The sequence below is a fragment of the Xiphophorus couchianus genome, chromosome 8, assembly GCF_001444195.1.
Source record: "Xiphophorus couchianus chromosome 8, X_couchianus-1.0, whole genome shotgun sequence".
NCBI lineage: Eukaryota > Metazoa > Chordata > Actinopteri > Cyprinodontiformes > Poeciliidae > Xiphophorus > Xiphophorus couchianus.
The window spans coordinates 26,837,121-26,850,299 of record NC_040235.1 but is presented as its reverse complement, the minus strand read 5'-3'; the positions used below and the strand labels follow the sequence as shown (position 1 = coordinate 26,850,299).

At 38.0% G+C, this 13,179-nt stretch overlaps 1 protein-coding gene across 2 annotated transcripts in view; it reads left to right on the top strand.

The window, feature by feature from the left end:
- Positions 1–13,179, top strand: part of grk3 (G protein-coupled receptor kinase 3) — a 73,733-nt gene that overhangs the window by 14,840 nt on the left and 45,714 nt on the right. For both annotated transcript variants that reach the window (XM_028026597.1, XM_028026598.1), the window contains one exon: positions 7,991–8,067. In XM_028026597.1, the coding sequence (XP_027882398.1) occupies positions 7,991–8,067 (77 nt within the window). The remainder of the gene's footprint in view (positions 1–7,990; positions 8,068–13,179) is intronic.

The following is a 13,179-nucleotide window of genomic DNA, read 5'->3' as shown; positions in this document are numbered from 1 at the left end:
TTATCAGCGTGCACCGGCAGCCAGTCTGTCACTCAAAGCGCTCTGTCGCAGCAGGACCTTCTTTGTTGCCCCTCTGTGTCGCGGTCATCTGCACCCATAAGCTAATGTTGATGTTATGCCACAACTGTTGTTCCCAGCTGAGCTTCGCTTGGCTTAAACTCAATTGATAATGTCCAGAAAATGTCCGTTCGGTCCTTTTGTACAGAGGAGTGTCAATATGTTAACAGACGGATTATCTGTATGGCCTTTTAGTCCAAATCGTACTGCATTGCATGATTTATTACTGTAATAGATGTATTCATTATCTGGGTTTTCCCTAGAAGCCGTCTGCACCCAGCCGTCCTGACCTCAGCGTTCTGGAACGACCTGCTGCACTTTTGATAAGTTTTAATAATCTTACAATGCTCGTAACTGGAAATGGTAACCGTCTTTGTGGTATGCTGGGTTTAGTTTTAAACAAATAATCTAGTCAGCTGCTAGTGATTCAGTGAGGCAAGAAGGCCGTGTCTGAAGAGGAAGTGTCGACTTCCTCAGTTCTTGTTTCAGCAGCTGTGGCTGAAGCTGAAATGTTGCATAGTGTTCACCAAAAAGGTTGCACCCATCTGTGTCATCAACACCACTAGCTGGGGTCTTCTGTCACATGGCAACAAAGTCATGCCTTGCTAGGCCTGTCACGATAACAAATTTTGCTGAGCGATTAATTGTCTCAAAAATTATTGTGATAAACGATAATATTGTTTGAAGACCTTTTCACACTGATTTAATGGAAATGACGTAATAATGCATGCAATTTCCTGCCAAAGATAGATGCGCTTTATTTTCAAAAGAACACTTAATACTGGAACTGATAAACAAAATAAACAAAACAACCAAAAACAAAAATAAAATGGATTCTGAGTCTCCATTAACAAAAAATTTACTTGAATAAAGACTAAACAACATAAAGCCAAAGTGGAAATAAATACTGCATTCAACCAAAGGAGTGCAGATTATGAAGTCTGTATACTATGTTGTCCTTCAGTAATAATTAGATTACTGAAGGGCAAAATGGGCACATCGACTACCTGATGCAATAGTTCACACTACACGATTTTTTTGCCCTGATTTTCCCCTTATGACAATCTTAGAAAGTTGATCGTTCTAAGATTGTCGCTTACGATTTCATAACCGATCAACCTGTAGTGTGTTGTGTGTTACTGTAGATCATCGTGGTCGCTCCTATCTAAATCAGGGTTTTTTCTCAACTGGGAGACCTGTTGAATGTGACAGGTAGCCAATCAGAAGGCACGGATTCCTCTTCGTGGTGTCTGAGGGGAAATTAGGAGGGGAATCCCAAACAGCTGACACAGCGAAGTCCAGCGGACTTTGGAGATGATACCTGGAAACATTAATGTTTATTCAACATTTCCTGCAAAGAATATAGAAATGACAAGGGGAGGAGTTGGAGCGAAATTGCCGGTAACTTTTCAGCTGTTCTTTGTTAACTTGACATAAATCATTATAATGACTTTCATTCAGTCAGGACTGACACTAGCCACATGCATTGCAGGTAGATTGCAGTAAAGCATTGATTAATGCCTAATTAGTTAACTGGACTATTTTGTGCCCATTGTTGGACATCACAAGGCAAAATCGAACCAGATCGAACCGTTAAACCTAGGATTTCTGTCGGCTAATGTGTGATCTGTCAGGTTTTGAAAATGGGCTGACAATCGGCCGACAGATCTAAGATCGTGTCGTGTGCTGGGCATTACGCTAAAGAAATGAGGAAGGTCAGTGGAGAGCACCGGAGTTGAGCCTTTTTTCATTCAGTGTCATCAACAGAAAGACAAAATGCCGGAAGAGACGATAAAGGCGATAATTAAAATGAGGTCGATAGTTGTGATTTATTGTCTATCTTACGGATGAAGCAATTAATTGGATTAATCCTGATTGATTAGTTATTTAAATAATTGTCTACCAATTTAGGAATAGATCATTAACTGGAGTATACAGACTCAAAAAAGGTAATTTACTGAAATGGCAACATACTTAGAGCAGTAAGCCAAGATTCTACAAAAAAAAACCCATTTTGAATTTATGACAAACCTTCTTTTTTGGTAAATTATGTCTGGCCAAGAAATCCTCTAGTGGCATTTTAGCTCCACCTGGTTCAAATTCTGTACAAAAAAAATCCTATTAAGTACCTTTTACTATCCAATTATTAAATAGTTAATCCAAAAATTAATCACCAGATCAGCCCTACACTGTATTTTCATATGTTGCTTTCTTTGTAGCTGCTGATGGATCTTCAGCTACAAATGACCAATCATTCACTGAAGGAATACTGTTTTATTGCATTTTAAGCAATAAAATGTTTATTTTATTCAAAAAAGCCATTGAAGTATTTCGGTGGGGAAATGGAAAAATTTGCCAACTGTCAATTTTTCTTATTTGAATAATCGACAGAATAATTGAATCTAAATTAATCGTTGGTTGCAGCCCTAGTATGGAACACAGTTCTGCTCAGATGTCTCCAGCCTCCTGTGTTGGAGCATTTTATTAAAATATCTAAAGTATGAAGAAAAGGTTCCTGCTAATGGTGGTGATAATGACCACATTTATTTCTTTCAGACTTGCTCTCTGTTGTTTATGGAATGTGTTCTTGTTTTTATTTTTCTCCCAGTAGCTTTAGGAAATAGCTGTGGACACTTGTTGAAGAACATTTCAAAGATCTTTTGATGTTGGCGGCCTTTTGTTTGCCTTGCTGTCGAGATGAACCCACACTGCTTTAATAATGTTACGGTCCAGACTCGAGGGAGACCGATCCATGACTCACAGCGCTCCATTGTGTGTGGTTTTTATTTTTATTTTTTTATGTCTGACTTTCAATGCATTGGTAGGTTGTTTGTTATGGGTCATTCCCATGCTGAAAAATAAAACCAGTGTCAGTCATATGCTTCTATGGTTGCACCTAGTGCTGGATCTTGATTGGTCAGTACTTCTCTGGATTCATGATAGCAGAAATATTGAAAATAAAACACAAAATCTGACCCACAGCACCAAACCATGACGGTGACCTGAGCGGTGGTATGATGGATTACCGGAGCTTACCACCGCCCTACTGTTGTAGTAATAAAGTAATCTATAAATAATTCTGATGATTAAGCAAGTAATTGAAAGGGGGAAAAAGGCCCGTTTTGTTGCAGCTACTTAACCTAGTAACGGAAATATACAAAATAAAATGTTTGTAAAAAAGTAGAGCTGGACAAGAAATCAATAACAATATACACTATCTGGCCAAAAAAAAAAGTCGCCACCTGGATTTAACTAAGCAAATAGGTACAAGCCTCCTATTGGATAAGTACTGCATAGGCGATTATCTTTCAGCTGGCAACAAGTTATTTAACCCCAGCTGATGCAATGAGTAATTCCTCATTTCTTAAACAACCATGGCAAAAGACACATCCTGTGGTCGTGGAAAAGACGTTGGTCTGTTTAAGAAGGGTCAAATCATTGGCATGCATCAAGCAGAGAAAACATCTAAGGAGATTGCAGAAACTACTAGAATTGGGTTAAGAACTGTCCAACGCATCATTAAAAACTGGAAGGATGGTGGGGAACCATCGTCTTCCAGGAAGAAATGTGGTCAGAAAAAAATCCTGAATGATCGTGATCGGCGATTACTTAAACGTTTGGTCAAATCAAATCGAAGAAAAACAACAGCAGAACTCAGGAGTATGTTTAATTGTGAACACAAAAGCATTTCCACACGCACAATGCGAAGGGAACTCAAGGGGTTGGGATTGAACAGCTGTGTAGCCGTAAGAAAACCTCTAATCAGTAAGGCTAACCAGAAAAAAAGGCTTCAGTTTGCTAGGGAGCATAAAGATTGGACTCTGGAGGAATGGAAGAGGGTCATGTGGTCTGATGAGTCCAGATTTACCCTGTTCCAGAGTGATGGGCGCATCAGGGTAAGAAGAGAGGCAGGTGAAGTGATGCACCCATCATGCCTAGTGCCTACTGTACAAGCCTGTGGGGGCAGTGCTATGATCTGGGGTTGCTGCAGTTGGTCAGGTCAAGGTTCAGCAACATTGTGTGCCCAAAGAATGAGGTCAGCTGACTACCTGAATATACTGAATGACCAGGTTATTCCATCAATGGATTTTGTCTTCCCAAATGGAACGGGCATATTCCAAGATGACAATGCCAGGATTCATGGGGCTCACATTGTGAAAGAGTGGTTCAGGGAGCATGAGACATCTTTTTCACACATGGATTGGCCACCACAGAGTCCAGACCTTAACCCCATTGAGAATCTTTGGGATGTGCTGGAGACGGCTTTGCGCAGTGGTCAGACTCTCCCATCATCAATACAAGATCTTGGTGAAAGATTAATGCAACACTGGATGGAAATAAATCTTGTGACCCTGCAGAAGCTTATTGAAACAATGCCACAGCGAATGCGGGCTGTAATCAAAGCTAAAGGCGGTCCAACAAAATATTAGAGAGTGTGACCATTTTTTGGTGGCGACTGTTTTTTTGGCCAGGCAGTGTATATTGCGTTAGGCACATGATCAATATCGATAGATACTACATCTGACGGAGTATTCAATAATTTTGATGAACTCCGATCCAGAGCCACTCAGCATTCTGGGATAAGTTGGCAGAGGAAAGGCTTTAGCTGCTCAACCTCTCACGTCAAGCTAAGCTAGGTTGGTGACATCAACTTACTCATTCACTCTTAAGTTACCCAGCAACAACCTGTTGAGTAACGTGTGCAGCAGTTTATAGTTTCATCACCGTGCTTCACAACTGCTTAAAATAAATGAACAACAGCATGGAGAGAAAAATGTGGATAAAACATTAAAGGTGATGTGATCAGTTTGGCAGTATTTCAGTTATTTTAATAAAAAAAAGAATGAATAATTATAACTATAGACAATTATATTGTGATACTTTTTTCAGCCATATGTGCAGTCTTAGTAAAAAAACACAATGGCTTCCTTTTTTTAAATAAAACATTTCACTTCTGAAAATGCAATGCATATCAAACAACACTTTCAGTCTCTATATGAAGTGTAGAAACTTTTTTTTTAAACAAAATACTTTCAGTTGTTTTTTCACGTCATTACTCTTCTTGATCAGCAATGTAATGTTAGCTGAAATGCATTTATTTGTACATGTTTGACATTCCAGATTTTGTTCTAAGAGTCACAGATGAAAAAAAAAAGCTGGTGTTTTCCAAAGGGAACTAAAACGTGACCTGTTAGCAGCCAGTTTAAAGTGATCCATCACTTTTGACACTTTTTGTATCCGTCTCCCTCCATAGATGCTGAAGGCACTTAGCATTCCTCAATAACAGCTCAGTGGTGGAAATAATCATCTGTTTGGAACACAGTGCGCTATATAGTTAAACATAATTTAACGAAGTGTTAATGCAGATAATTTGCCTTGAGGAATTTTAATAGCGTACGCAAATCATTCGATGAGTCATTTCAGCTTTAGTAAATATGGCTAAGAATATTGATTATGATTAGGCGTGCCACCATAACAAATTTTGTTGGATGATAAATTGTCCCAGAAGTTATTGCGATAAACCATAATGTTGCTTTGAGACCATTTTATAATGTTTTATAATGGTATGTAATATACTATTATATACCATTATTATAATGGTATAATAATGAAAGAACACATTCTCAAAGATCAATAAACTTTAAATTCTAATGAACATTTAACACTGGAAAATGTCTTTCAGAAAATGCTTTAGTTGAGACCAAAACATCAGATCAAAAACGTTTGTCCACTTTTTGGTAGAAAGAAAGCGAGAAAAAGAGAAATCACACAAATTGAAATTGAGTTCGTTTTAATTTGTCATGCCATTTGATTTATTGATTATTACGGCAAGCCTAATTATGATTGATCCACATTTGCCTCAGTCGTCTTCCTTTTCCACCTTTGCTGAAACGGACCTTCCCCTTATAACCCACACAACCTGAAGAGCTGTAAATTGTGTGCTAATTATAACAAATTGAAATTGCTGTTGTGTTGTACATGTGTTGGACTGTCCAACGTAAGTATCACAATCACATGTTCCTGATGAAGTGCTGCCCCTTTGGGTTCCACAGCTGACATGAACAGGTTGTTGTAAACTTTTGTTAGCTCCTGTCTTGTGTGCTAAATCAAACTCACGGCAGAACATGCACATCACTTCCTGAGCTCCAGTCTGTGACTTACTTAGCATCTTATCTTCACCCCTGATGACTCCAGATAAAGACGGCTCAGCATTTTGTTCTCAGGTCTTGAGACTCAGTCGAGTCTGTATTCACGACAAAGTCCGGTTTTGAGTCTTTGCTCGTCTTAAATTTGACTGAATTTCAAGTCTTGAGACCCATTTCTGAACAGTTGGCTAGTTCTGTCAAAAAAAGTGACAATCAACTTATCAGAACAAAATAGACAGGTTAATGTCTGAAGCTACTTTTCCATTTTTATTAGTGGTGCTGTGACTTGTTTAGCATTTTTGCAGGACTTTAGTTAATTGCAACTTACAAAAAAAACTATATTTGAACAACTAAGCTATCTGAACCATTTGAGAGAAGGTTTATTTTTTCATTTCAGTTAATTTATTTATTTAAGAATGGCTGTTATTATGGCACCGACAGAACAAATGAAAGTTTTTTTGTTTTTTTTTTGGCATGTTTGACCAAGATTCTGAAACTATTGGTGCGTAGTGTTCTGTACTGATGCAAAGTTATCAAATAAATGTGTAATTCAGTACATTTATGTCTGTGTTTAACAAAAGAAATGCTTTAAGTCAATTGTTTTTCCGTACCGTTTCCATTGATCATATCTGTGTACAATGAGACATTATGAAAATAAATGTACTTAATGGAAACACACCAAAATGCCCTTTTTCTGATAGACAGCACATTTGTAATAAAAACTTTCCTACTGACACCAAAGTGACGTAAAGCAGAAGGCTGGTGGATGTGGCTTGTTATTCTGTAGTTGTGTATTTTCTGAGGTGGTAATCTAGGCCTGTCACGATAACAAATTTTGCTGGACGATAAATTATCCAGCAGTATTGCGATAAATGATAATATTGTTGTTTTTGAGACTATTTTAAGTCATATAGTAATGGAATAATAATGCAAGAGCGCATTCTCAAATATCAATAAACTTTAAATTCTGCTGAACATTTAACACTGAAACTGGAAGACATTTTAAATATCCAAAATAAATAAACAGAACAGAAACGGTAAATAAAAGAAATTCTGAGGTGTCTGTAAACAAAGTTGTTGTTCAAAAAAGGGCTAGTTGAAACCAAATCACCAAACTGCAGACTTTATCATCCAGTTTTTGGCAGGAAGAGAAGAATGATAAATCATGCCAATGGAAATTGAGCTTGTTTTAATTTATCATGCGATTAATTGATTTATTGATTATTGTTACAGACCTACGGTAATCAACAGGAAAAGTTTCAGAACCGTTTACTTACCGGTAATCAAATAGAAGCAATAAAATGTGTCCTCTTTACATCTGTGTAGTTCTTTTTAGAAAGTATATAATTAGAATAGTCCAAAAGTCATTTCAGATGTCCAGACTATCGTCACCTGAAATTTAGATTTTAAATTAGTTGAGAAATCTAGATGGCCGTCGGCATCCAGATGATTTTCTGTTCAGCCTACTGCTGTGTGTGTTCTGTGTGCAGGGTGCTGATAAAGTGTTAATGGGCCTATCAGGAAGGGTGTTAATTGATTCATTCTCCTTGGGCTTATTCTCATTAACACCCAGTCCCAGGATGGCTTGTATCTCTCCAGGCCCCCCAGAAGCTTCCCATGTGTCCCTGTTCCCTCCCTGCAGTTCCTCCCTGTGGGGGGACGGCTGGCTGGCTGGCTGGGAGGCTGGGAGGCTTCAAACCTGGGTCAGGATCTCTGAGGAAGCTGGAGGAGGCATGTGGATGCTTTAATAACTGACTCTTTTTTTTTTTATTTGTTTGTTTTTACAGTATTCGCAGTGTAATGCAGAAGTACCTGGAGGAAAGGGACGAACTCACTTTTGACAAAATTTTCAACCAGAAAATTGGTAAGTCTCACCTCTTTTAAAGGGAGTAAAGCTTTTTCACACCTAGCATCATTCCGTCTCCTCTTCTCCATGTTTCCAGTCTATGATCTCTCCTCTGATTGTGATTATTTATACCATAAATCCTATAATATTAAATCTAAACATTAGCAGCGTTAAAATACCAGTCATGAGGTCCCATCCACCGTTATGTTTTATTAGCTTCTATGATTGTAATTACATAGTTTTAAATAATGAACACTTTCCACATTTATTGGTACCTCTGGTAAAGATGTGTGAACAGTGGTGTCCCCACTGTTAGCCCCTCCCCCACCCCCAGAGAATCATTGTCAGGTCATATAAAGGTCATAATCATCTTCAATCAAGACATAAGCGTAGAATCCAATAAACATTTAAAGAAAGAAATTTATAAAATCAAAAGTAAGTATAATGGTAATAAAAAATTTAAATATATATTTATGTATTTTAATTACTATTTTCATTTTTATTTCATCTTTATTTAAACTTTCTGGGGATGCCACTGTTTGTAAAGACTTTAAGAGTTAAAAATCTTTCTTACACTAACGTGTTTTAACACCGACAATTAAGAACCAAAACAGAGGTGACCTTATTTGAATGCTTTTATGCAGTGGACAGGAAATAACTGTTTTTATTCACCTCTGGAAACTCATCAAGGTTCATTTTTAATGTGCACCTCTTAACATTTTCTATTTCCTGTTTTTTTAAAATTCTGTATCAGTACGATTTTATGGAGGCTAGGAAGCTTTGCCATTCCTCAAAATGAGAGGAATGGCATTTCCTCGCCTTGAAGTAAGCCACCTAGGTAATATTTATGAAATTTTATTTTAAGAAAAAAATGGCTATCACCAGTCAGAACAATAACTGAAAAGATGAAATCAACTGTAAATACTTTTTTTTTAAGAAAGAGGGATTAATTTATGAGACATTTACATATCTTCAGCAGAGGGGCCAATAAATGGTGAGCTACTGTAAATACTTATTGTGTCTGGTATTTTGTAGCGTTTTAGAGTGGAAGTTTAAAATGTTGCAGAATGGGACATGAAAATGCATCATTCTCATGTCTATAAATAAATGTAAGTGATTTTATTTTTATGGGCTGAGTGTCTGTGGCAGAGTGGTGTTGCCTCAGGATGGCCTTCATCAGAGACATTTAAGGGTTGATCATCAAATGACCACATAGATATGATCCACATAAAATTTGTCTGATGCTTTTCTGATTGTCGATGGAAGCAAATAATGTGGCACTAGAGCCACACATGCTGGCTGTGCATGTGGTTTATCTGTGTAGTTTTCACCAAAAGCATGGCTGTAGAATCCAGATAAATGGAGCTGCGGTGGAAAACATTAGGATCAGCAGATGTATGAGCGGACCTGAACCCAAAAAGGTGACGGGTCCATCTCCAGCCGCGGTTCTTGTTGTCTCCAGAGGGGCTTTCTTTGAAACCAAGCGGTTGATCTGTGATGCTGCTGCTGTGAGGGCTGCATGTGGGCGGCTTGTTCTGCTAGCTAGCATCATGTCTGCTGCTTCCTGAGGCCGGGTCAGTGGAAGCTCCTCCTCTCCGCCATAGAGCACAGCGTCTCTGTTCACAGCTGACCGGCTGTGTGCCTTACCAGGGGACCGCAGCCACCCTGCAGGCCTGCGCTTGGTATACTTACACTTCTCCCCCTCTCCCCCGCCCCGCCCCATGAGAACAGGCGGTGTTAATTGTCCCTGGCTCCGTCTCCGGCTCCTCTCTCTCTCCGTCTCCGTCAGGCTTAACACTCATTTAATTTCTGTCGGTTGTGTTCAGTTTCATCTCCTCCATCCTCTCCGTTTTGGTCTGGACATGCAGGCAAGATGGAGTTTTTTTTTTTTTTTATAAGTCAGTAATACTTGGGGATTTCTTTTGTCCAGAAAAGGTGTGACCTCCTTAGAAAACTATAAACGCCCAAGATCACAGCAGGATCATGCATCTGTAGTAGGGCTGAAGCTAACGATTATTCTGACAATTAATCAATTCAGATAAGAAAATGTGCACATTCTGCAGATTTTTCTATTAACCACATAAGCCTTTTTATACAATATTAGAAATGCCTTAAAATTTGCAAATTAGCAAATATTTTAATCTGTAAAGTAAACATTTCATTGCTTAGGTGCTACAGATGTATCCTTTGCTACAAATGATCAAGGGTTCACTAACAGAATGCTGTATTTGAATTTTAGGCAATCAAATGTAAAAAGGGATTTAATTATTTAATTTGCAATTATTTAGTGTATTTCTAATATTGTATAAAAAAGTTTTAAATGGCAAAATGAAAAATCTGCAGTATGTGCCAATTTTTTTTATCCGACTAATCATTAGATCAATTGATTACTAAAATAATTCAGCTGCAGCCGTACTTCTCTTCTAAATAAGTATTTGTCACAGTAAAGCCCGTGTAGAGCTATAATAATAAAAATTTAACAAATCCCAGTTGTTTTGCCTCAGGTATTAGGTTGGACAAGGAATTAATTTTTTGTCTAGAGAGTTGGTAGATTTTATTTTTAAACCTCATTTTAATAGAAACATTTTATTTAAAAGACAAGCATATTCATAACAGAAAGATGGGTATAAAGCTAAATTCTCCGATTTAAATGACTAAACGCGAGATGATAAATTTTCCACAAACTGTTGTTTCTAGGTACTGTATTCCCAATTGTCCAGTTGTTCCAATAACTGAGCTCAAAGAATGCGGAACTGTCTTCTGTCGTTTTGCAATAAGCTTCCTGGTTTTAGCCAGCTGTTTTACATATTTTATATTTCAATAGTTTTGCATGTCGCTCTGCATGAGGTGGCTGTTTGGACATTTCCTAAGAAATCTTCTGGAACAATGGAGATGACAGCTTGTTTTTTCATCAGTTCAGTCATGACAGACGAACCTAAACTTCTGCTTTACTAAGACTACTCGGAAACAATTTCCATGCATTCCACTGATTTTCATGTTACTACATTTAGACAAACAATAACCAGAAACTTCCCAGAAATCCATTAAAGTCTTTGTTTTAAGCAGCAGGCAAAGTGTATGTGTGCATGAAGTGAAAAGCAGCAGTTCAGAGAAACTCTGCCATGCTGAGCCTCTTTTTACTACAATCAGCTCTTGTGACACTCATGGCTGCAGAAAACCCAGATCTCAGCAAATCTCCCTCGTTCCTCACTGAGCTTCCACTTCCAAAACTCACTTTATTTTCTATTCCAACTTCATCCTCATCCTTTTGTAAGGCGTTCAGATAGGTGAATCTATGGAAGACTAGCAGTTATGTCGCAGCTCACACATGGATTCTTTGTGTTGTTTACGAGGAGCTTAACTTGCGTCACTGAGATGTAAATAGGACTTTTTTTGGATTGGTATCAGAGCTGTTGTGTAAAAGTATTTTAGTAATCGAGTATTCTATCGATTATTCAAGTAGTCAAATAATTTTGTCAAATAAAACATTAGTAAATACTGGCCCAAATTTTATATCGGTGCTTACCCACTCTTCTTAAAAAAATCAACCTGTAACAATAATAACTCACTTCCATCCATATAATCACCATTTCCTTATACCCTTGTCCCTAGCGGGGTCAGGAGGGGTGCTGGTGCCTGTGCCTATCTACAACGAGACATTTTGGGCGAGAGGCGAGGTCACCCTGAACAGGTCGCCAGTCCATTGCAGGACTTTTTACATCAACGTGGATAAAAAATACACAGAAATCTGAAATTAATCAGTGCAATAAACAGGCAAAAGTAGGAGGTAGTGCAAACTACTTCATATTCGCTGTCAAATATTTGCATTGTTTCTCAAAATGCTGACGTTTTAGCAATATTAAAGGGGAGCATCCCTTTAACGACTGCTTTCTAAACAGAAGTTATAGCTCTCATTTTAATTTACTATGCAATTAATTGAATTATTGCTTATTGTGACAGACTTGACTCTGCTGCCCATTTGTTGCCATCAGAATGGTAGGAAACTTATTTTCTGGTTTGTCTGTAAATCAATCAATCAATCAATCACATTTATTTGTATAGCACATTTCAGCAGCAAGGCATTTCAAAGTGCTTTACATCATATCAAACACAGAAACACAATGCAACATAGAATCAACAATCAAAACACAGCATTAAGTCAGGTTCCATCAATAAATTTGTAATTGATTAAGTTTCAAATACAATCCTAAACAGGTGGGTTTTTAGTGGAGTTTGCATCCATAAAGGTTTACCTGTTAAACTCCTACTGTGTTATATGGAACAAAATACCTGTTGCTATTTTTATTCTCACTCACGCTCACAGTCACACAGTTTAAAATGATGTAAACAGCATTTTAATGGCCTTCTGGCACAAGGCTCCGTTCACCTCTCTTAAAGCTAAATTGCTCTGAGCAATGTGTTCCATCTAACTACATACATCTCCGCTCCACCTGCATGCATACACCCCCTGCGCACTTTGCCGAAACAGCAACTAGGCAGCAGCTCTGGGTGAATGTTGAATTTTAAAAAAAGGCCACATATGCATTGCATGTAAACAGTTTCATCAATCAATGAAATCTCCCAAATTCCACAGACAGAACATGACATTTTTTAAATCAGTTCAGCTGTTTTTCTGTATCAGATGATACTAATCGTGATATCGGTATTGGAAGTGAAAAACGTGGATCAGTGCATCTCTAGTCACCACTTTGTACAGAGCGAGTCTTGAAAACAAAACATTCTCATCACTAGTTTTCATTTAAAACTGATAGAGGCAGAACAGAGCGCCCATCAGTCAGAAGACCTCATGAATATTTTGGCACACTCACACACCTCTTGCCTACTGTACGGGAAGTTTTAGGATATTTACAACCTAATAATGAGGCAAAGCAGGCATTGGAAACACTTTACCATGGTAACGTTGAGGTCTGGGAGCTGTTTCTACTCTAATATACCAGTAAATTATAGTTTTCTACTGGGATGATTGATTTCACAGCTGCGGCCAGTTCACTAATGCGCCCTGCTCTTTGTTTACTACTTCTGTTTTGTTTTTCATCTCAGAGCTTTCATTAGTCTTGTTTTAATCTGCAGCATCATAGAAACCAAATTAAAAACGCATTAAAAAGCTCA